This window comes from Anomaloglossus baeobatrachus, chromosome 4 (genome assembly GCF_048569485.1).
Source record: "Anomaloglossus baeobatrachus isolate aAnoBae1 chromosome 4, aAnoBae1.hap1, whole genome shotgun sequence".
Taxonomy (NCBI): Eukaryota; Metazoa; Chordata; class Amphibia; order Anura; family Aromobatidae; genus Anomaloglossus; species Anomaloglossus baeobatrachus.
This window is the reverse complement of record NC_134356.1, coordinates 608,012,074-608,037,126: the sequence shown is the minus strand read 5'-3', so window position 1 is coordinate 608,037,126 and position 25,053 is coordinate 608,012,074. Positions and strand designations below refer to the sequence as shown.

The 25,053-nt window shown below is 46.3% G+C and overlaps 1 protein-coding gene across 4 annotated transcripts in view; it reads right to left on the bottom strand.

Moving 5' to 3' along the window:
* Positions 1–1,650: 1,650 nt before the first annotated feature.
* KCNIP3 (potassium voltage-gated channel interacting protein 3) overlaps positions 1,651–25,053 on the bottom strand; it is a 248,401-nt gene continuing 224,998 nt past the window's right edge. For all 4 annotated transcript variants that reach the window (XM_075346186.1, XM_075346187.1, XM_075346190.1 and 1 more), the window contains 4 exons: positions 14,963–15,070; positions 7,083–7,187; positions 6,298–6,360; positions 1,651–4,545 (listed from right to left, as the gene is read on the bottom strand). In XM_075346186.1, coding sequence (XP_075202301.1) covers positions 4,498–4,545; positions 6,298–6,360; positions 7,083–7,187; positions 14,963–15,070 — 324 coding nt within the window. In that variant the 3' untranslated portion in view covers positions 1,651–4,497. The remainder of the gene's footprint in view (positions 4,546–6,297; positions 6,361–7,082; positions 7,188–14,962; positions 15,071–25,053) is intronic.

The following is a 25,053-nucleotide window of genomic DNA, read 5'->3' as shown; positions in this document are numbered from 1 at the left end:
ATGCTGGGAGGGGCCGTAAGACCCATCCCTGCTCCCATAGGGTGGTAGCTTAGCAACTGGGTGGGTCGGAGGAGCCAGCCGAGTGTAGAGTAGAAAGGAAGGTTAAGTTTAGTAGTAAGTCTGCGGGAGGCAGAGGAGAAGGAGTCTGCCAGGAGGAGCAGAGGAGGAGGAGTAGTGAGAAGGAGTTGAAGCTAGAGAAAGGGACGAAGTGGAAGTGAAGGAGAAGGAATGAGTTCTGCGGGAGGCAGAAGAGAGAGAAGAGTAGTACTCTAGTCAGTCAGGAGTAAGAGAAGAAAGTGACGCTTCCTGGTGAAGACCCTGGGACTCAGAGGGTCCAGGTGACACCAAGTAGAGAAAAGAAGGGATTCCAGGGCCACAGATAGCTTTCAGGCTCGTGGCCTGTTCCACAATAAGAAGATTCGGTAGAGGGATCAAGCTGCACACAGGGGACGGTCCCTAGAAACTGGAGGAGAAAAAGTCATCTCCAAAAGTAAAAACCGAGGCCCAGGGAAAGCTGCAAGCTCCCCGGGCCACAGCCCACAGCAGAACCTCTAGAAAGGGGGTAAACTACCGACAGGCAAGCCCCTGGCCCGGAGGCTGTAGTGGAGGCCGAGCCAGGTTCAGCCAACAAGGGCTAGGCTTAATTAGACAGCTGAAGAAAGAAACACATAGAGGGGTGTACCGGCTTTTACCCCCAGATCTACCCAGGATCGGCGGAGGTCCCTGACAGTGGGTCTCAGCAGTCTAGAGGCACCAGTGTGCACCTACCAGGAACTGTGAGTAAACAACTTGAAACTACACCCTTGGTGTTGCCTCTGTTATTTCATCTGCATAGACTTCCATCACTGCATAGACACTTACAAGCACCAACTGTGCCCCGGGGTACCGCTCCACCTGTGGGGAGCAGGACCATCCAAGCTGCCATTCCACCAGCCCCGGAGGCCCCATACAGCAGCGGCGGCTTAATAGCCGCAAACCACAGGTGGCATCACGAATAATACAAACTTTAATCACCCCCAAGTCACCAGCCATATTAATTGACCCCACCAGGGTACGGAGTCGGGCCCAGCTACCACTGACGTCCCCCGGACTAGTCCGGCCCGGCATCGGGTGTCCCATAGCCCTGGGGTGGGCGAGTCATGGTCGTATAACATGGATGATCACATTGCAATGCTCAGACTCTCCTGACTCGAGCGTATAGCTTCACCTATTTCTCTGCAGCTCTCACACTCAGGTCAAGAGAGTTGTCGGCCAGTCCGAGCATTGCGATGTGTGCGTCATCCATGTTATACAGCTGTTTTGTCTTTATAAGTCTCCCTCTCACATGGTCTAATTACTAGTCGCATGTTTCTTATATAGGCTTGGTTCTGAATCTAGTACATGCCATCAGCCTACTGGACCTCCCACTGTTACTCATCAGGGAAGTCCAACTTCAGTCCTGCTGTCTACCCACTGGTGTATCTGCACTGCTCCGACTGGCAGTTACGTGTTTTACCCTTCAGCTCTCAGCCACAGTTTCTAGCTGACCGTTGTACTTTGCTGGAGTAAAGCAGCCATTGCTGACTGTTCTTATCTTCAATTAACAGCCCTGGTTGGATACAACTGGTTTTTCATAACATCTGACACAGAAACAAACATAAGCCAGAGGCATATTTTCCATTTATTTTATTAAAATAATCAGTGATTAGCCACTAGGTGCTGCCATACACAGACACATCGTGTAGTAGTGAGGTGAGTGCATATACAAGAGAAGACTCCCATTTTAACATGCATTCATTCTTATACATGCCTCTCTGGTCTAGTGCAAATTTTCAGTAATCCCAGGGGAAAGGAAGGTTCCTGGAGCCTGTCAGGAGAACATAAACCATGAGAAAAATGGTGTGAAACGTTAAGGTTCCTGCCCTATCTGGGATGATAGAGAAGATTCCTATACATTACACAGATTCCTAGGAAGAACGATAAAAAAGGAGTAATGGAAGAGGACGGATATAGAATAACCATGACGTCATTGTAACTAAACAACGCAGAGAAATAGTTATATACGGACTAATATTTGGTAGAACCAATTTTAGGGGTGGGAACTCAAAAAGGATCATGTTGCTGCCAAATTACTCTGGCAGAGGCTTATCTATTGGTGGATTTGGCTGACTGTATTCTAATGTGTGAAGCATAAGAAGCGTGAGGCTTATCTCTTATATATTGGGTCTTATTGGTGGCTAAACCATTGTTCCTAAATAACATGACTATATGAACAATGAACCTTTAGAGGTGGTCACTCGATGAGGGTGCCCATTCCAGATTGGAGTCTTTACCATATAAATGATTGGTGAGAACCTGCCCCAAATTGTGGCCCATGGGTGCTGCAATGCCAATGTTATCAAGCAAATGTAAAATATACTAAGGTCATGAATATGTAATGAGGCACTATGACTTCCTCTCCCAGAAAAAAGTGTTAGGGTCAACCAGCGCCTGAAAAGAGCCAACTAGTCCTCTGTGTACACTACATAGATGATGTACAGTCCATGCGAGTATTATGGAAGTATGAAAACCAAATCTGAGATTTTAAGTGTTATTTTCTGCAGTTATTCCTTAGTCATAGAATATAGAATAACTTACTAAATTCTGGGGTCCATGAAATCTCACAAATTGGAGCTCGGACTCTAGAGATTATACGATCCCGCAAATAAGGACCTGGTATCACCAGAACGGGCTCTAGAGAGCCCTATCAGAAAAGGAGAAGAGGTGTGCACGCTCAGCTTCTACTCCATTCATTGCCAATTGGGTTATTAGTCTTTCTCTGGCAAATCAATAGGCAAAGTATGGAGCGTAGGATGAGCATGATCCATTCTTTTTCATGTCTGGGTTCTCCAGACTTCCATTGTTAGGATCCAAAGCTCAAATGTCATACCACAGCAAATCAGCAATTGGTAGGGGTCAACTTGCAATTTTGGGAATAGCTCTTTATGGGGCAATTTTATTTAGGCGTAAATAATGAAGTAAAGCTTTTTTAGAAAGTAAAACGCAGGGTATTTGTTGAGGGACAAAAACAATATCATAAGAACAAACTTAAAAAAGGCTTTTAGTAATCTTCATGCTTGTGATATCTGAAGCAGGCTCCATTGTACCTTCCTCTCTCTCAGGATGTCCCATGCCTTTGTCAAGAATTGTGCTTTTGCTTGAGAGGAGGATGATGGTGACCCTCAGGTCATTATTCGTTGATGCTACATTTCATGTTGTGTATGCACCAAGAGGTACAAAAAAAACTATTCAAGAAAAATAAAGTTATTGAAAACAGTAGAATGAACGTGAGTGCATGTTCTTTACTAGACCACCGGATTTCAGATGCTTCAGGATGGCATTAGGCTGCTTACCCACGATCAGGGTTCACAGCGTTTTGGACGCAGTGTGTTATCGCTGAGTCCAAAACTCTGCGTTGTAAAGTACAAGCACAGTGGATGGGATTTCTAGAAATCGCATGACTATTGTGCTTGTTTTGCCCGCAGCGTAAACTGACATGTGGTTCGGCTTCCTGAGCAACAGCATGTCAATTTTATGGCTGTGGAGCCGCGAGTGTTCTCCGCAGGGAGAAGAGCGAGAAAGACCGCAACCGCCTAAACCATGATGGTGGGCACGGTGTGGAGAACACTTGCTGCCTAACACTACAGAACAAGTCCGGATTGTGGGCATGTAGCCTTAGAGATGTTGTCCACTACTTTTATATTGATGACCTATCCTGAGGGCAACCCCTTAAACATGGTTTGTACTACACAGATAATGGATGTCCTATTAGGATTTGCCATTGGAATCGGGTAGAGAACATGCACTCAAATCCATGTTTGTTTCCCCCCCCCCCAAAAATAAAAAAAAAATAAAAAAAAGAAATGGAAGGCAAAAGCATAAAAAACATGATATCTATACCTGGTCTAAACCCTTCTAGTGCCGGTAGGTTACAGTGCCTCCAACCGGCAGAGGAAGAGGCCATCATATTTCTGTCTGCAAACGTAGCAGTAAGGTGGTGGGGGAATTTGGCAGAATTTCAGGAAGCACATAACGCAGATATCTGCATACAATTCATTATTTTGTACTTAAAACCATCAAATATATAGCTTCTTTTAATTTTTGCGGGGGACGTTGGGCGGGGGGGAGGGTGGGGGTAGGTTGGTTCATATGTTCCCACATCTAATACAGGCAAGAGTGGCTTTCTGTAAAAATCCCTGATTTAAGAATCCTGGCTCTTGCAGAGATAAATGTGCTTTTTTTCTGTAATAATATAAAACAGTCCTTAGAAAGGTGAGTTTGTTATGGTGATGAGTAGGAAGGGGTCAGTGCAAACAGGCAGGCAGTAAGAAGGATTGTCTGTTCCCTGGGAGAGATTACACCATCCATGGATAGTTGGTGACACAAGGAAGAAAAGTGGTGGGTGTGATCCAGTCTTGGGCATACTCCGTCGGATTTGTCCTTTCTAGTGCTGGCATGGGTGGAATGCAATGTATTCTTCTAGATCACATTTTCAAACAGTTGCATGGATCTCATAATGTTTTCATCCTGAAGAAGGAAGAAGACATTTCATGATATTTCCCTTGAAATACGAGCAAGAAACAGAATTTGTGGAGGTCAAACCTACACTTAACCTACTACCCCTTCATTATCCTATATTTATTAACATAGGTTGGAATATAGCAGTCAAAATTGGTTATTCTGGTTTCAAGTCATCTAAGCAATAGTACTCAATGTCAAGCAGCAGCTGCTAAAGCAAATAAGATTTTAGGATATATAAAAAGATATGTTAACTGTGTTGGTGGGATTCAGTTTTGGTTTTCAAATACCGTAGTTAAAAGGGCATAGAGAAAGCTGGAGCAGGTAAAAATGTGTACAACAGGGGAACTGACAGTAGGCTGAGGCTGATACTCAAGCTCACTGTGGATTTGCAGTTATCAAATCTGCAGTGGAATAATCTGTGGTATGAATGGCATTGTGGGTTTCCATATAGAAGTAACTGAAGGCAGTTTGTAGACCATCTTCGCATAGATTATGGAATAAAATCATGCTGCGCTTACTATCGGCATCAACCAGAAACTGGCTCCATCCTTAAACATAACCATGTTTCATTCTAAAATTGAGGAAGGTTTTAAAAAATACTGTATTTTTCGGTTTATAAGACACCCCGGATTATAAGCACCCCAAATTTAGAGGAGGAAAACAGGAAAAAATAATTTTTAATGTTAAAAGGAGGGTCCGTTTTATAATCCTAGTGCATTTTAATCCTAATGCTTACTAAGAGGGAGCGTCGGTGAAGGTGCGGCTCAGTAAGGTCACAGGAAGCAGAGCGATGTTGCGGGCTCAGACGACGGGGTGTTGCGTCTCAGGAGGGTCAGTAGATGGAAGGTCGGTGATACTGCAGCCTCAGGAATATCGCAGCGGCGGGCGCCATTGATCTGCCAGCGTGCTGCGGGGGTGTCACTGCAGTGGAGCAACTCAGGAGGGTCACAGGATGGGATGTCGCTGCGGCGGCGGGCACCTGATCTGACTGCAGGCTCCATTGAATTGCCCACAGTTGATGCGATGGACTTCAAGAAAATGGCTGTGGAGGCGGCGCATGCACAGAAAGACCTCTGTGGCCATTTTCTTGAAGTCCATCTCGTCAATCTGCGCACACGCCATCTCCACAGCAATTTTCTTGAAGTTCATCGCATCAACTGCGGGCAATTCAATGGAGCCCGCAGTCAGATCAGACGCTTGCTGCCGTGACACTGCAGGGACACCCTCAGTATCGCCGACACTGCCTCTAATGACCCCGCTCCAACACCGCCGCCCCAATAAGCCATATTTGCATTGTAAGACGCACCCCATTTTACCCCCAGTTTTGGGGGAAAATTAATGCATATTACAATTCGTAAAATATGGTACTTTGAGCAGGAACCCGGGAATGAGGAGACTTGGAGAAATACTTATGTGGCTTCTTCCCACCTGGCTCTGTTTGACTGACATTTGAAGGTAGACATAAGTCCATCGAGTTCAACCCATAGGCTAACAAACCTCACTTCTTGATTCCCATGTTTTCTCTGAAATGTTGCTTCTTTTCAGAGTAAAACTTGGCTATTTCTGTGGGTCGGGCAGCATGAATCATCTGACAAGATTCCCTTTAATAAAGGAAAGGGAGGTTCTGACAACTAAGCTATGTTTACTCTGGTCAGATTTGCCTTAAACTAATCTGCAGCTTTTCTATGCTAAATCCTTATCAATAACGAGAACATATACATTCTAAAATATGCAATGTGTTCTTTATAATCAATTTACCTTTTGACAAGTCTCCAAAAATTCATCAATGGTTACTACTCCATCATGATTACGGTCCATCTTCTGTAAAACAGATGAAAATGAATGACCTGTAGCATAATGTGTCAAGTAGGAAGAGCATGTACTAATGTAATGATAATTTCAAGCAGTATTGTTGTGGTATTAAATTGGTTTAGTTAGACAGCATTCAAACCAACAAGTTTACAATTGACTTTCTTTTTCTATCTGTTGCCATTCTCCTGCTTTGAGAGCTTTTATCTTACATAGTGTATAGCTTGTTTTCAAGGAACTCAGCCACCAGAATCTGGCTGAGCATACACAGTAGTTTCATTTCAGGAGAGGAGTCAACTCCTAACATCCCAGTCAGCTTTCTCCAGCACTTTGATTTCTATAAAGCCTTTATCTACTCACCTCCCTCACCTTCCCCCTCAGGTTCTAAGCTGTTATCAGTCCTGTAAAATCATCCACCCCTGGCACCCTTCATAGGTATATTCCAAAGAATTCCTAATCCTGGCTAATCCTGGAATTTTCCTAATGATGGCTCTCACTGTACTGAGCTGTGTACTTGTTCAAATGCACTGTCATCTTTATATGTAAATATAGTGATAACAGTGTAGACTTAGAAAAACACTGGCACACTTTAATATGCACTGACAGGATGAAGCTCTTGGATCAGAACTGTTATTCAAAGGGGATTGTCCACCCCCAAAGCAACCAAGAAATAAGGAGACTACATTGCTCTGAGCCGTTCAATACACAATTTGAGAATACCCCTTTTCTATTACCTGGAAGAATCTCTCCACATGCTCAATGGGGGCATCATCTCGAAGCATGGGGTATGTGTAGCGTCCCATCATGTCATAAATGGATTTCATTATTGCCAGCATTTCCTAAACAAAAATTAAATAGTTTGCCTTAAAACATCCATACTCTTATTTATAGGGAATCAAACAAGAGGTTTTTGCTACCTTATCTGAGACCAGCATGATATAGGAAAAGAAGCCCTGATTCCAACAACGTGTCACTTAGATTACAGGGTGCAGCCGTTCTGACAGATTCCAGGATTTTAGTTTTTACTTTTAGCAGAGCCCATACAGCTGCTCATGCCCACACCAGGCTTTCAGTGCACATTTCTATAGACAGAAGCTGCTACTCACAGAGGGAGTTGTACATGAGCTCACGCGCTGCTGGGTCCGACTAATGATAAGGCTAGGAAGCTTAAGCTAACATTGCAGGTAAACAAAAACACACTTTGTAATAAGAGAGGCCTGGCTGTAATCTCTGTTTTAACTCTTACAACATGCTGCCTTCAGATAACATAGCAAAACCCTGCTGACAAAGTATTTTTAACCTTGTGTCATAATGTTTTTAATTTTTCATATCAATATCTAAAATTAAAACTGCTGTATATATAAAAAAATTTTTGCAGTTTTCACACTAGCCACTAGGCTTATAATAAACTCCTACTTCCTGTTGAGTATATGGATATTATAAGCAGCAGACTGACTCAAACCATACTGAAATGTACATTAGTATTTAAAGAAATCCATTCACCAAACATTTTATGTTGAACTGAACACATCATACAAATGTGGAACTATTTCTTTCTTTTCTTCTTTGCTTCTTTGTTGCAGAGATATTAGAATTTATCAGTCACAGTTTTGGGCACCTAATGAGTTCATTTCCATTTAGTCAAAGCAGGAGCTAACAGTTTTCACTGGGGACGTGTACGTCTTCCTACTTTATGATGTTGCCCAATCATACAAAGACAGCAAGGGAAAGAATAACACGCCCCCACCATTGCTCAGGAAAGGTTTCTTAGGCCTGCAACACACTTCCGCAAAAAACACGTGCGTGTCTCGCGTTCCGTTTTCCGTGTCCGTTTTTTATGTCCGTTTCGCCGGTATGTGTGACATCCATGTAATGGCGTATGCTCGCCGTGCATGCGTGTTGAATGTCTGTGTATGCATGAGATACGTACGTGTCATGTCCGTGTTCAGTCCGTTTGTCTTGATCCGTTTTTGATGGAAAATGACGTTAAAAATGCCTAATCATGAGATTCTGATGTGTCTAATTCGACTATCAGCTGCCATAATCACTAATTGGTAACCTTTGTTTAAACTCATTTAAAAGGGTTAGAATAGCTCGATAGACAGACACAAAGATGTCTCTTTCAAATGAGTGTACTATGTATCTACTCTGATTGATTTCAAGGAGATTTGGTTTATGGTGCCATATGCTAGATTTTAAACCAACAAGTGAGAAAAGGATGTGGATCCACCCCCTAGTCATGCTAAGCAATACACGTTATACGGACGGTATGGATAGCACACGTACATGCTACGTGTCACGAACATGCAGGCACGGACCCATTGACTTTAGCGGGTCCGTGTCTACGTGATGCTAGAGAAACGCGGACATGTCAGCCGTGTGAAAAAAACACACACGTACAATCCACACGGACACACGTTCCGTGTGGCTTTACGTGTGTGTGCCTGTTACCATGTGGTAACATTGGTGCACGTGTGCTCATGCCGCCAGTACGTGTAAAAACGTACCAAACACGTACCGGCAGCACGGAAGTGTGTTGCAGGCTTTAGTGTGTGAGACGTATAATAACTGCCTGATCTCCTGGTTTAACCTCCTGCATGAGTAGAAACTGCTGGGAGTAGGGCACAGATGAATAATACCTTTTAGATAAGGTCTTGGTAGTCAGCATGGGGGGAGGATCAACACAGCTGAGTTTCTGTGTCACATTATACCCTCTTGTCATAGCACTGTCACCTCTGCTGCACTGCCCCTTCCCCCACACTGCTTGTCTAGCGTTTTTATGGTGTATTTTTTGTGGTAAAAGTTACTCTGAATCATGATTCTACAGCGATACCAAAACTGTAAGCATTTTTATTTTAATGAAGTGGAGAAAAACATTTTTGCAATAATTTTTTTTTGTGTTTCGTGTCGCTATTTTCCATGACATTTTTGTTTTTCCATCTATGGAGATGAGATGAGGGCTTGACAAGCTAATATATTTAAAAGTGGCATCAATAAAACTATATAAGGTTTTGATATGTTTAAATTGCATTTTTTAGGGAGGAGTAATGATAAAAAAAAATTGTTTTTTAATTATTTTTTTTTTTATTTCCCTTAGGGGACTTGAATCTGTGACCATCCGATCACATGTGGTATATACTGCGATACAACACTGCAGTATATAGTTGAACAGACAGAGGAAATTACTCAAACGAAGGACAATATAAAATACACTTTTAATTAGATACATCATTAAAAAGGTTGTGTTTTTTGTTTTTTTTTAGAGATAAATACATATTCATGGCAGAAGAATAAATATGATATAATGCAAGATGTGGTGAGCAATATTAAAGTGCAAATAAAAAACATAAGCAGTACGGAGGGGGTGAGGATGTAATAATAGATAATGGTGTTGTAGCAATTACTAGTATATGGATTAGTCACTCTCGATATATATCATTCCCTGTATCTTAGACAATGCAGAAATCATATAGCAATTTTTTTTTGCAGCACATTATATGTCAGGCATGTGTTAAATGTTTAGTAAGAGGACATACAGATTAAAGGGACAACACGAGGATCCTGGACCGCCTGGATCTTTGATGTACGTTTCACTTAGTAGCTTTTTCAAGGAGTATTTTTTTTCTATATGATTTCTGCATTGTCTAAGATACAGGGAATGATATATACATAGCGTTACTAATCCATATTCTAGTAATTGCTATGACACGCCCACGGGGTCCGAGGGGTTACTCGTCACCAGGCCAGTGCTGGGGGTTGGAATGTCACAGCGGCTAGGCCCGGTTCCGTGACCCTGGCGGTGTCAATAAATGAAGAATAGTAGTTCTTCGTGATGCCACCTGTGGTGTGCGGCTATAATATGGGAGCCGCCGCTGCAAGGGGTTTCCTCTGAGGGCCGGTGGTAGTGCAGCTAGGTTTGTATAGCTCTCCACAGGCAGAGCTCGGGCCCACAGGGAGGTTGGGAGTAGTAGTAGTCCACTCAAAAAAAAGGAGTGAGGGGCACGGGAAGGATTGGATGACACAGCGCTTGCAGTTTAAGTTCTTTACTCACTGAGATATAACCGCCTTTGGACTGCCGAACTCCACTGTGATGGGCTCCAGCCAATCCCGGATAGTTCAGAGGTTGGAACCGATGTTTCTTCCTGTGAGTCCTTCCTCCCTGTGCTGGGTTGTGCGAGTCCCTGCGGCCTGAAGCCATGCAGGGACCCGAGTTCCTGAAAGGACCCCGTTCCTGTCCCGTATAGCAGGCAGCGCGAGTCCATTACTGGTGCCGCTCTGTTGTCATGACTCCTGGCTCTATGTGCTGCTGTGCCCCGGGAGCTTTGTGTGGGCCAGAAGACTTGGAACCCTCTGCCCACCAGCCTAGAGCTCCGCACCTTGTAATCTGCGCTTGGTCCTGAGGGAGCTATGGCATAGCTCTCCCCTCAGCAACTGTGTTCTCCCACGTCTCACTTGTTCCGTGTCTGTCACTGTCTGACTACTGACTGAATGGCTGTGCGTGTGTGTCGCCTTACTCCCCGTGTGTAGCTCCACCCCACAGGTAGCTAAACTAGTTGTAGGAGGTCCCCTACCTTGTGATGACCGTCCAAATGACCCTACCCTAGCCCAGTCCCGGTGAGAGGAGAACTAACTGTGTGTTTTCGTGGATTGTAGTGGGTTTTCCCGGTGATGACCTCCTCTGTATCCGAGATGAATACTGCACCCCGGATGAGGGCCGCAGGGGCGCCACAGCTACAACACCATTCCCTATTTTTACACCCATCAATTATCATTAGATGATCCACCTTTATACAGTATGATATAGTATTCATTAGTTGTGTATTTCATTGCAGGATATAGTGGAAAGCTTTGTCTTCTTTAAGGCTCAGCATTTGTTTACCAAGAAGGTTGCGATGGGGGCAAACAGCAAGCTCCTGCTACCATACTAACCCATACTAACCCATTGGCAGTAGCAATACAGGACGCCAACGGGAGCCAGAAAACACGGGTATTGGCACACGTTCCATTTAAATGCCATTATTAGTGATTGACAGCGGTATTTAAATGATTAAGAGCCACGACTGAAGCTCATCGCTGTTAAAAATATATGCGAGCTATTTTAATATGGCCGATTATCTAATGCATAAAGAGGTTTTGTAAGTCATTAAAAATCCTGTGTGTGATGATAATGATACTGCTGAAAAGTCATCTGTACAGAACAGGAAGTAGGAGTTTGTTATAGGCCTAGTGGCCAGTTAAAATATTGCAAGGTTTCTTTTTTTTTTTTTTTTTTGTACATATAGTAATATGTAAAATAAAAAAAATGTACAGTTAACAAAAAACCTGATATAAGCAATCAAAAGTAATTTTCTGATGACACATTCCCTTTAAAATACAGTAGTAGCATTGATACAAGTTTTCACACACTTTGGATACCTCCAAAAATCCTTTATCGTTTACTTTGTATTGTCATCAAACATCCTGTTTATAAATATGTCAATTGTCATTTCTTCAATTGAAATACATATGTAGGTGCCATGAGTCCACCCCAGTTACAGTGTTATGGACATGGTTATGAACTGTTATGAGTATTAAAGGGAACCAAACATCAGCATTTTCCTATATAAGGTGCAGCCAGTGCAGTACTGGCACTATCGGGCACCGTGTGTACATACCATTAGTGGGCAGCTCGGGTGTTTAGGCTGTGAAATTCAACTTTATAAAGTTTGAAAATTCATGCACTTTTTGATTGACGTGTGCACCTCACTGCTAATGTCCGGGCGGGTTATGCACGTGTATCCCCGCCCCCCCACCCCCCCGATGCCTGTTCCTCCCTCTCACTGGTCGTATGTAAATTTCTAATCTTCAGTTACACGGCGTCGGAGTTAGCGCCTGCGCATAGCGCTCATCTGCGGCGCCATGTTTCTGAAGCCCACAGTATTATGGTGCATGAGAGGGCGGTGCATGAGAGGGCGGCGCATGCGCCCTCGCTTCTTCAGATCTGTCGTGACTGCGGGAGCGCACGCGGTCACAACAGGACTGGAGAACAGCTGATCTTACCCTGATTAGCTGCTGCAGACGTCTGCTACGATATCGTCTGCTGCAGCTAATCCGTAAGATCAGCTGTTTTCCAGTCCTGTTGTGATTGTGACCGCGGGAGCGCGCACAACAGATCTGAAGAAGCGAGGGCGCATGCGCCGCCCTCTCATGCACCATAATACTGTGGGCTTCAGAATCAGAAACACGGCGCCGGAGATAAGCGCTATGCGCAGGCGCTAAATCCGACGCCGTGTAACTGAAGATTAGAAATTTACATACGGCCAGAGGGAGGGAGGAACAGGCGGGGGGAAGGGCGGGGATACACGTGCATAACCCGCCCGGGCATTAGCAGCGAGGTGCACACGTCAATCAAAAAGTGCATGAATTTTCAAACTTTATAAAGTTGAATTTCACAGCCTAAACACCCGAGCTGCCCACTAATGGTATGTACACACGGTGCCTGATAGTGCCAGTACTGCACTGGCTGCACCTTATACACGAAAATCCTGATGTTTGGTTCCCTTTAAGAATTATATGAAGATATCCAAAAACAAGATGTAAGATGGCGCTTGAAATATGTACTACACCTATATTCAGCAGACATCATAAGACTCACCAGACATTCTGGGACTTTCATGTGATAAGTGAATCATGCTGACTTAACTCCATATAAATGAGGAAACACGTATACAATATACATATATCGCAGAATAAACTCTTTTTGCAGTTTACCCAATAGAAGACCTGTTATGTATTCTTGGCTCCTAGCCAACTGACTTCTTTAAATGTATGTGAACTTCCGTAATTAAACCAGTCATATGTTCAACCTAGATCTGTGTACATCACCGGTCTCTGGATGAATGAGATAGCATGCTAATGACAAATGACTCAGATGATTTGGATGCAGACGGATTTAAGGTGTAGATGCATAACTTGGATTGCATCACAGTAAAATTATGCCCCCCTTAACAACAGAAAGAACAGATTCCTGATCCAGCTGTATGGTATATTCACATATAGTGGATGTGCTGCGAAAAAGCAAATCAGCATATAATCTGTGGCAGCAAAACTGCTCAAAATTTGCCATGTTTTGATGGAATTTTCTGGCAAAATGTAAATACATAAATAAAAAAACAAAAAAAAAACAGGTCTGTGCTTAAGGGTATGTGCGCACGTTGCTTTTTACCTGCTATTTACCTGCTTTTTTGCTGCTTTTTCTTCTGCGCTGTTTAATGCCAAAATGGATGTGTTCTTCTATTCAAGCAAAGTCTATGGGAATTTGGGTTTCTTGTTCACACTATGTTGTTCAAAATGCAGCCTTTTTGTGGCAGAACTTTGGTCAAAAACTCAGCTTTGCAGTGCAAAACCCAAATGGCAAAAACAATTGACATGTTGCTTCTTTGAAAAGCTGAGTTTTTGACCAAAGTTCTGCCACAAAAAGGCAGCATTTTGAACAACATAGTGTGAACAAGAAACCCAAATTCCCATAGACTTTGCTTGAATAGAAGAACACATCCATTTTGGCATTAAACAGCGCAGAAGAAAAAGCAGCAAAAAAGCAGGTAAAAAGCAGGTAAAAAGCAACGTGCGCACATACCCTTAATCCCTTGGTGCTTCTGTGGTTCTCCTGCCTGATCCTGTTGACCTTGACCTCCTGTGACAACACCACATCCCAAGTGACCCCTGCAGCCTGTTACTGGCTGCAGCAGTCATATGTGAGCAGTTGTCATCACAGGAAGGCAGGTTGGAAAGAATAAAACATGGGCTTAGGTAAGGAAGCCCCCAAATCACCAAGCGAGAAAGGAAATACTGTGGCTTTATTTACATTTTGGCTGCAAAACCCATATGTGTTTAGCAGCTTTATCTTATATTTTGGTGTTCCAATTGAAGTCAAAGGAAGAAAAGCCACATTAAATCCATTTCCAATTTACATCAGAAAGTTATATTTTAGTGTATGTACGCACACTGGTTTTTTGGTGCAGAAATTTTCTGCACCAAAATCTGCACCTTGTGGCTGAAAAACACACCAAAAAACGCATGCATTTTTTGGTATGCTTTTATGCCACGCGTTTTTTTTTAGTGAGATCAATGACTGGAAGGGTTACAAAACGCAAGAAAACAACTGACGTGCTGCTTTTTTTGTTTTCCTGCACCCAAAACTGCAAGGAAAAAAAAGCAACGTGTACACAGCACTTCAGAATTCTCATTAACTTTCCTTGCATAAGGATAGACATGCAGAAAACTGCAGCAAAAACTGCACTCAAAAAACGCATCAAAAACGCAGCATATGCACAAGGCCTTTTAGAGATCAAAAATTGTATTGTAGGTCAGAATACCTACAGTGTATATGGAATTTGCTGGCATTTCATTTACTTAGCTGCTATTGAATTTTGCTGCTCAATTTTCCCCAAAACATCCAGATGGAAAATCCACGGCAGCTCTCCTGTACGTGAGCCCTTAAAGTCAATCTTTTCTAGTAGATTGGCATCCCCGGTATATAGAGATTTCCGGCCTAGAACCCCATAAAATCATGATCAATTTGTAGAGAGTTGGTAGTGCTTTTCACTGCCCATTATCCATAAGTTCTCGGACTTACCTCCTTGGTAATGTATCCATCTTTATTTATATCGTACAGGTTAAAAGCCCACTTTAATTTTTCATGGACACTTCCCCGTAGTAGAATAGACAGTCCAACCACAAAATCCTGTGAAGCAGAAGAGGGAATATAGGATGTTACAAATTAACTGCTAGGAGACCGCTCCAAAATCATTTTGTACAGTGCCGTGCACAGGGTGGGGTGTAGCTTTTACTTATTGTATACGTCATATTATTGTTAAAGGGAACCTGTCAGCTGATAAATGCTGCCCAATCCATGAGCAAAATATATCATCCACTGGCTGTATTATCCCAGCCAGCTATGTTTGACTCTGAAACGCTGCAACGTTTCAGAGAAAAACATACTGGGCACCGAGCCACACTGTACACTAGTCCTATAGGTGGGCCCCCAGCGGCTTCTCCCTGCCCAGGTATAAGCAGAGACTTGTCAGTCACTGCCAACTGGAGTGGTAAAGCCACCGGAAACCCACATGTATGATTAGTGTATAGTGCGCTCGGACCCTGTGTGTTTTTCTCTGAAACGTTGCAGAGTTTCAGAGTCAAACATACCTGGCTGAGACTATACAGACAATGGCTGATACATGCTGCCCACAATTTGGTTCCCTTCAAGGATACCAATTAGTTAGAAAAACATTTGACATATAATTTTGTCAGAAGCATTGAGCGCCAGGGTTCGGAAATAAGGCCCATGTGACCAAGAAGGAGAGGAATGTAGTACTGCGTCAGATGACATGGACTCCATAATCACTTGAACCCAACCAAATTGAGATGAGTTGGACGCAGAGTGAAGGCAAAGCAGCCAACAAGCGATAAACATCTCTGAGAACTCCTTCAAGAGTGGTGGAAACCGTTCTTATGAAGCTGCTTGAGAGAATGTTATGGTTGTTTTAAGCTGTTAGAGTAAAAGTACATAGAAGAATCTAACATTTAGAACATACTCTTGTCTTTTTCACACCAGTTTCTTTACACCTTGTTTGCTTGTCTTCTTTTGTGATTTTGCTGCCTTCAGTCTGAATCTACAATGTCCAGATTCCAGTAAGACTAGGAAAACCATTGCATAAATAGGTGTGTCCAAGGTTTGGATCAGTAGTTATGTATATAAATCATTCACCACACTTTTCCGATACATAAATAATGAAAACAGAATTAGTATTGCCATATGCATAATTGTTAGAACTAATAAAATATGAAAGTATTTCTTCCATAAAATGAATGCTGAAACTGGAAAAAAAAATCAAAACAGCAAAATCTCAGTATTTTGGAGTCACATTAATGTGGCTCCCCTGAGGCTCTGGTCGCCACAGGGTACTGCAACTGAGTTATCTATCTGGGGTAAGTGACAGGTGGTTTGCCGGTGCTCACACTAGGAACGTTTCACATGCAGCTAGGTGCCTTCCCCACAGGGGGAGTGGACTGGGGTAGACAGGGAGAGTTAGCCATCCAGTAGTATGGGACTTCCCACTCACCAGGACAACTACTGGGGGGCGGGTGCCACATGGGGTATAAGAGGAGGTAGCCATGACACATAGTGAGCCTTCCTGGAGGGACGTCCCATGAAACCAGACTGGGTGCAGGAAGGCACCAATGCTGGTGGGACTTCACATATCTTATCTTTCTGTTGCGGGGCCTGGGGCTTGTGAGGAGGAGCTCAGCCCAGGTTCCTTCTGCGGATTGCTGGATAGCGAGGATAAACAGGACATTTAGGCTATGTGCGCACTTACCGGATTTTGCCGCGGATTTTCCGCGGATTTGCTGCATGTTTCGCTGCAGAAAATGTTCATAACATCTCTGCAGTGAATCACCAGCAAATCCTATGGAGAAAAAAAATCCTGTGCGCACTGGGCGGAATTTGACAGCTGCATGTTTTGCTGCGGGAATCCCGCAGCAAAAACAAGTGCATGTGTGAAGCCCCACAGGTGTTGTGTCGGTGCATTACCTTCAGGGACTCCACTCGGCTGGATCCTGTCACAGGTAGGAAATCTTCTATTTGTCGTGACGCCACTCTCAGAATTGCGGTCAGTGGGGACCGCCACTGCAGATCAAGGGATGCCTGGGGCTGATGGTGGGTGCAGTAGGGTGTAGTAGCCTCCTGAGAGTGAGGCAAGCCCCAGGGCCCTGTGTAGGTGTGTAGAACCACAAGGCGCAGAATAACTCCACACAAGCAGGATGTCTTTCAGGGGTTTTACTCATAGTTGATGGCAGGGTGAGTAACCCGGGCGTAGCTGGGATGAACCAGGCTGGAACCAGGTATCCTTCAGGCTGACTTATGATGGTGACTACCGACTCGCCTTCCTTAGCCCTTAGTGGTTTGGGGTAACCCCGACTTTTAGTCCCTATGGGGGTCACCCAGGGAAGTTGCTGAAGCCTCTCTCCCCTTCGTTTGCCGTTTGCTTGTCGCCTGGACCAGATCACTCCAGCTGCTTGCCTCCTGTGAACTATGGGCCCTAACTGTGGCTACGTGGCTGCGGCTTTTGTGGTGTTGTGGTGTGGGCTTTGAGGGCCCCACACCGGCAGGTTTAGCAAGGAAAGGTGGATCTATCCCCGCTCCGGGATCTGCCGCCCGTTTGGGCCTGGTACTCCCTAGCAGTCTCCTTACTTCCCACGCCGTGCTCTCTCTTTAGCTGGAGATGGGTTTCGGGTAGCACTCCTAGGTGACCGTTCTCCCCCGTCGGTAGCCACTGCGCGGGCGCTGTCAGACTGCAACAGCCCCAGGGGTAGGGGTCAGCTCCCCTCGGAGCTCCCTGGACTCTGCACTGAACCGGCTCACTGCTCCTCCTCTCCTGTTCTTGCCTACGCCACCTAGCAACCAGGCTCTCTTACCACACCCCTTGAGTGGAGATGGAGGCTTTTGGCCCCCTCCACTATTCCAGTGGAGGTGAAGGCTTTGCCCCCTCCTGGGATCCCCAGGGGTCCTCTCAAAGGTACATGTGTGAGACCTGATCACTATGCGCCTGTGTAGTCACACCTCGGTCAGCCTTCTGGATTACCTGTATAGTACTGTCCCCAGCATGGGTGCAGTACTCAGTGGTGCCTGACCAGGTCAGGGGCGCCACATTCCCCCTTAGTTATCACCAGCACGTCCTCGGGCTGCAAGACAACATTTTAAAATGCATAAAACATTAAAACATGTAAAACATTTTTAAAACCACCAGGTACCATACATCACCACCCTCCACCCACAAGTCCGTTAACCCACCCAAAACCCTCTCACGTTGGCCGCGCCTTCAGCCACTTCTGGCAGGATGTAGAGGCGGCTTTCATGGTCTGGTGGTCTTCAGGGCATACCTGGCCTGGTGGAGCCGCGCCTTCAGCCTCTTCTGGCAGGATGTAGAGGCGGCCTCCACAGTTGGTGCTGACCAGGTACCCTCTTTGTGGTGGAGAGCCAGGCCCCATAAACAGGCATGCTCTCTGGTTGCAGGTAAGCCAAGGCCCTATATACGGACGTGCTCCCTGGTTGCAGACGAGCCAAGCCCCTAAACAGGCTGACTCTGGTGGTGGTGGTGCCCTCTGGTGTAACTATTTACACTGCGAGAGTTTGTGGCTATAGCCAGTTCATAGCCTTAAGGTTCATTTCTCACATTAGTTTATGTGGGCACATTGCTTAAACTTGAAAACGTTGCAAAACTTCAAACTGGTCAAACAGTAACTTCTCTTCTTACTTTACTTTTCTCTACTCCTCCATACCAGGGCTTGGGCCTGTAGGGCTGCGGCACCTGTTGGTTTCTTGATCTCTTTCTTCGTCTGTAGTGGTCTCATCAGTGGGCTCTTTGTCTGTTCTTTCTCTATCTCTGTCTTTTCTTTCTTCCTCTGTGTCTGTTTCTCTTTCTTTAGGACATGGTGTTACATCTAGCGCATACCAGCCTCTTTCTCCTTGATGCATGGTAAACTGCACTGTGTCTCCCATTCTTAGGTTTCTTCCAGGATGTCCTCTGGGCAAATGAGCTCTCACGTCTCTTCTGTTGACAAAAATGCCTTCTTTCATACCAGGTGCTACGATGAAGCCGTATCCTGATTTTAGGCTAAAATCTTCCACTACTCCTCGACAAAGGGGTCCTCTGACCTGGGCTTTGGCTCTTCTCAGGAACCGTTTCTCCTCTAGGTCTCTGGCCGTTATTTCATCTCTTTGCTCTGGGGACTGCGGTGCAGGGAAAGACTGGGTTCTGTTACGGCGCCGTGTCTTGCGGGCTGGATTCTGCGAGGTACAGCTTACAAGCTCCCAGGTGAGGCTTTTGGGCAGATCTTCTTCAGCAGACGGTGTTAGGTCTTCCTCATCCCAGCGGGAGTATGGCAACATCTCCGGCTCTGGGTATGGATCCACTGCTGGTGGCTCCTGAGTCAGCTCCTCAGCTTCCTGGCCTCCCCTCCCCCTTAGTTCTTCTGAGCACTCCTTTGGTGGCAGTGCTGGGGATGGACTTTCATCAGCAGGCCCAGGCGGGGGACTCTTTGGCGTGGTTGCTGCAGGGGTTGCCGGAATCCTCTTGGGGGTATGCGGAGGTAGCATGTACCGGTCCACCATCTCCTGTGGGAACTTGGCCTCCAGGTCAGCCTTCAGCTGCCAGTATGCGGGGTCTTCACCTACCAGGGACTTCCTAGCAGAGACCTCCTTGGACTGGGGAGCGGTGTCTGCTCTGGCCTTGCAGGCCGGGGTAAATGGTGATACAATCTTATCTTGGCGGGCCGGGCAGGGCATCGCTGCGGCGGCCTGGATCGGCGTCGCTGTCGCGGCTTGGATCGGCGTCGCAGCTGCGATGGGGTCTTTGCAGGCTGGGCTGGGCGTCGCTGCAGCGATCTGGGCTTGGCGGGCCGCACCTGACGGGGCTGCGGCCTGGTTCAGCACCTCACTTGCGGCGCGGACGAGCGTTGCGGCTGCGGTAGGGTCTCGGCGGGCCGGGCCTAGCATGGCGGCGGCCTGGGTCAGCGTCACACCTGCGGCGCGGATGAGGGTCGCGGTGGCAGCCGGTTCTCTGCGGGCCGGACTGGGCGTTGCTGCAGGGACCGGGTCTTGGTGGGCCGAGCAGGGCATCGCTGCGGCAGCCTGAGCTTGGCGGGCTGCACCTGGCGTGGCTGCAGCCTGCTTCAGCGTCGCCGCGCCGGACGCCTCTTCAGGGACCGCGGACGTGGCAGCAGGGGTCGGGGCACTCGCGCTGGCAGGGGCATCACTGGACTCACCCATCGGTGGCAGCATCGGGGTCTGAGTCGTCACCGCCCGGTCTGGCACTCGGCGCGCGGCTCTCTCTTCATAGGCCTGAACCGCCGCGGTCATTCCCAGGAACTCCGCACGTCCCTCTCTGATCAGCCTTCCGACCCTGGCCTCCAGTTGATCGCAGAACTCGGCAAGCTCCCGACACCACCAGGCAGCGGAGCCTGGCTCTGGGTCTCTGCATTCAGACGCCATTTTCTCTAACAACAAGCTGCTGGCTTCTTTTCCGTTCCGCCGTCTCTGGACGCTTCCGCTCTCTTCACAAGCGAGGTCAGAACTCTGCAGGGGATCTCTGGGTAGCCACACCTCTTCGTGGGCGGTAACGTCTCCCAGCGCGGGCTGCTGTTGTTTTTCAGCGCGCTTTTCATGGTGGCAATATGGCGGCGCTTCCAATTTTCCAAGCGGACCGCCCAGGCACATGGTCACCTGTCTGGACAGGTCTAGTCCTTATCCTGTTCGTGACGCCAGATGTGAAGCCCCACAGGTGTTGTGTCGGTGCATTACCTTCAGGGACTCCACTCGGCTGGATCCTGTCACAGGTAGGAAATCTTCTATTTGTCGTGACGCCACTCTCAGAATTGCGGTCAGTGGGGACCGCCACTGCAGATCAAGGGATGCCTGGGGCTGATGGTGGGTGCAGTAGGGTGTAGTAGCCTCCTGAGAGTGAGGCAAGCCCCAGGGCCCTGTGTAGGTGTGTAGAACCACAAGGCGCAGAATAACTCCACACAAGCAGGATGTCTTTCAGGGGTTTTACTCACAGTTGATGGCAGGGTGAGTAACCCGGGCGTAGCTGGGATGAACCAGGCTGGAACCAGGTATCCTTCAGGCTGACTTATGATGGTGACTACCGACTCGCCTTCCTTAGCCCTTAGTGGTTTGGGGTAACCCCGACTTTTAGTCCCTATGGGGGTCACCCAGGGAAGTTGCTGAAGCCTCTCTCCCCTTCGTTTGCCGTTTGCTTGTCGCCTGGACCAGATCACTCCAGCTGCTTGCCTCCTGTGAACTATGGGCCCTAACTGTGGCTACGTGGCTGCGGCTTTTGTGGTGTTGTGGTGTGGGCTTTGAGGGCCCCACACCGGCAGGTTTAGCAAGGAAAGGTGGATCTATCCCCGCTCCGGGATCTGCCGCCCGTTTGGGCCTGGTACTCCCTAGCAGTCTCCTTACTTCCCACGCCGTGCTCTCTCTTTAGCTGGAGATGGGTTTCGGGTAGCACTCCTAGGTGACCGTTCTCCCCCGTCGGTAGCCACTGCGCGGGCGCTGTCAGACTGCAACAGCCCCAGGGGTAGGGGTCAGCTCCCCTCGGAGCTCCCTGGACTCTGCACTGAACCGGCTCACTGCTCCTCCTCTCCTGTTCTTGCCTACGCCACCTAGCAACCAGGCTCTCTTACCACACCCCTTGAGTGGAGATGGAGGCTTTTGGCCCCCTCCACTATTCCAGTGGAGGTGAAGGCTTTGCCCCCTCCTGGGATCCCCAGGGGTCCTCTCAAAGGTACATGTGTGAGACCTGATCACTATGCGCCTGTGTAGTCACACCTCGGTCAGCCTTCTGGATTACCTGTATAGTACTGTCCCCAGCATGGGTGCAGTACTCAGTGGTGCCTGACCAGGTCAGGGGCGCCACACATGTCACTTCTTTTCCGCACATCGCTGCGGGATTTCACTCCATTGACTCCAATGTTAATCATGAAATCCCGCAGGGAATAACGCAGGCAGTAAATTCTGTGCGGTTCACTGCGTTTTCCTGCGTTATTCCCTGCGGTATTTCGCGGTTTACCTCCGGTAATGTACATCACCTGTCTGCGGTTTGCAGGGAAGTGATGTCATTACAGGAAGAGGAAGCGGAGCAGAGAGTAAACACACAGAGATCACAGACATAGAACACAGACACAGACACATAGAACACACATAGAACACACATAGAACACACATAGAACACATCACAGACATAGAACACATAGACACAGACACATAGAACACACATAAAAAGAAAACGGAAATATAGAAAACAAAGAACGTGGGCTCCGCTGCATATTCACCGTCCAGCCGAGGTAAGCACACAGCGGCGGCCCGGTATTCTGAGGCTGGGGAGGGAGAGGGGCAGGGTTAATGTCCCCCGCCTCACTCCCCCTCCCGCAGCCGAGAATATCAGCCGCAGCTGCCCCGGCACTGTCGCATGCATTATGCGGCAGCACCGGCGTGTCCTCGGCTCTTCTTGCCACCGTGTAGCAGTGGCAGCAAGGTAATACAAGGGGTTAATGATGGTGGGGGACCACCGCCATTAATTCCAGGCTTGATCATGGCAGCGTCTATGTGACAGCTGACATGATCAACCCGTAAGTAAAGTGAAAAAAACACAGACACCGAAAAATCCTTTATTTTAAATAAAACAAACAAGCCTCGTTCACCATTTTATTAACCCCTCCCGCACCAAAGCTCCGGCGTAATCCACCACTCCGGCGTAATCCACAGGTCCTGCGCTGCTTACATCCAGCCGCGACTGTCACAGACACAGCGCTGAATGAAAGCAGCAGACAGCAGAGGTAATTACCGGTCATTTCCCACGGCCGGTAATGTGAACTCACTGCCGACCGTGGGAAATGCAGCGATCTGTCATCTATCTATCCCTCTATCTGTCTGTCTATCTATCTATCCCTCTATCTATTCTTCTGTCTATCTACTATCTCAGAATTAAATGACTTTTTTTTTTCTTTTTTTTTTTTTTCAATGTGCTTTATTGCATTGAATGCAATAAAGCACATCCCAACCCGCACACGGCAAAACCGCGGCAACACCGCGAATAATACCGCGGTAAAACCGCAGCAAACCGCGGCAAACCGCATGCGGTTTTCGGGTGCGGTTTCCCGCGGTTTTTTACCGCAGGTGCGGTAATCTTTGAGAGCATGCGGAATTTTCTCAAGAAAATTCCATTTCCCAGTGCGCACATAGCCTTACACTGACATCGGTAACCACCTGGATCTTGCACCGGATAACCTGAGATTTACCAGCAGTGAACCAGTATGCTCTCGGGCATTCTCCTAACAAGTGAGTCAAACACCTGAATTGGAGCTCTTGCCTCATCCCCATTATTTACCGGCAATGCCATCCCGCGCTCCGTCACCTACGGCCCACTACCAGCCAGCCGGCCATCCTCCCCGGGCACCCATTCCACCAGTGGGGAGTGACTCCATCTTGGCTGCAATCAACATCGACCCCCGGTGAGAAGAACCCTGCAGCGGCGGCCCCCTTACCTGGCTGCACACCACAGGTGGTGTCACGAAAATATTATTTTATTGTCTCCCTTGTACATATCCCCCATTTAAGCGACCCCCCCCCAGGGTCACGGAACCGGGCAACGGCCACCCAATGAACTATCCCAGTGATATACCGCCTGGGACCGAGTACCCCAAAGCCCTGAGGTGCATCATTAACTCCCCCCAGAATAGAAAGAGATCAAGAAGTTGTTTGACCCCAAAATGGTAGTAATAAAAAACTTCAGCACACTCCAGAAAAAACAAGCCCTTAAATAAAACTATTACTCTTAACATAAAGGTAACTGGAATATGGCAACAAAAACTATTATTTTTTATTTTTTTTTTAAATAGTACAACAAAACTATATAAATTTGGTATCACCATAACTTTACGAACTCATGAGACAAAGTTACCAGGTCAATTTTACCGCAAAGTGATCATTGCAAGAACAAATTTCAAAAAAACAATGGCAGTTACAGTATATCCCACTTGGAATTTTTTCAAATTTTTCCAATAAAATGTATGGTTTTGTTAAAAAAAAAAAACTTGTCCAGCAAAAAACAAGTCATCATATGGTGATATTTGATGAAAGAGTTGAAAAATTACTGGGACTCCAAAGAATTAAAGGGGTTTTCCCACAAACAAAGTTTATTTTAATCAATAGAGCTTGGAATAATAATAAGTTCCACTTTGGATGGGTTAAAAAACGATCTTGTGCTGAGATAATCTTATACAGTGCCTTGTGAAAGTATTCAGCCCCCTTGAATTTTTCAACCTTTTCCCACATTTCAGGCTTCAAACATAAAGATTACAATTTTAAATTTTATGGTGAAGAATCAACAACAAGTGGGACACATTTGTGAAGGTGAACGATATTTATTGCTTATTTTAAACTTTTGTAAAAAATAAATAACTGAAAATTGGGGCATGCAATATTATTCGGCCCCTTTAAGTTAATACTTTATAGCGCCACCTTTTGCTGTGATTACAGCTGCAGTCGCTTGGGGTATGTGTCTATCAGTTTTGCACATCGAGAGACTGAAATTCTAACCCATTCTTCCTTTGCAAACAGCTCGAGCTGAGTGAGGTTGGATGGAGAGCGTTTGTGAACAGCAGTTTTCAGCTCTTTCCACAGATTCTCAATTGGATTCAGGTCTGGGCTTTGTCTTGGCCATTCTAACACCTGGATACGTTTATTTGTGAACCATTCCATTGTAGATTTTGCTTTATGTTTCGGATCATTGTCTTGTTGAAAGACAAATCTCCGTTCCAATCTCAGGTCTTTTGCAGACTAAAACAGGTTTTCTTCAAGAACGGTCCTGTATTTGGCTCCATCCGTCTTCCCATCATTTTTAACCATCTTCCCTGTCCCTGCTGAAGCAAAGCAGGCGCAAACCATGATGCTGCCACCACCATGTTTGACAGTGGGGATGGTGTGTTTAGGGTGATGAGCTGTGTTGCTTTTACACCAAACATATCGTTTGGCATTGTGCCCAAAAAGTTCAATTTTGGTTTCATCTGACCAGAGCACCTTTTTCCACATGTTTGGTGTGTCTCCCAGGTGGCTTATGGCAAACTTTAAACAATACATTTTATGGATATCTTTGAGAAATGGCTTTC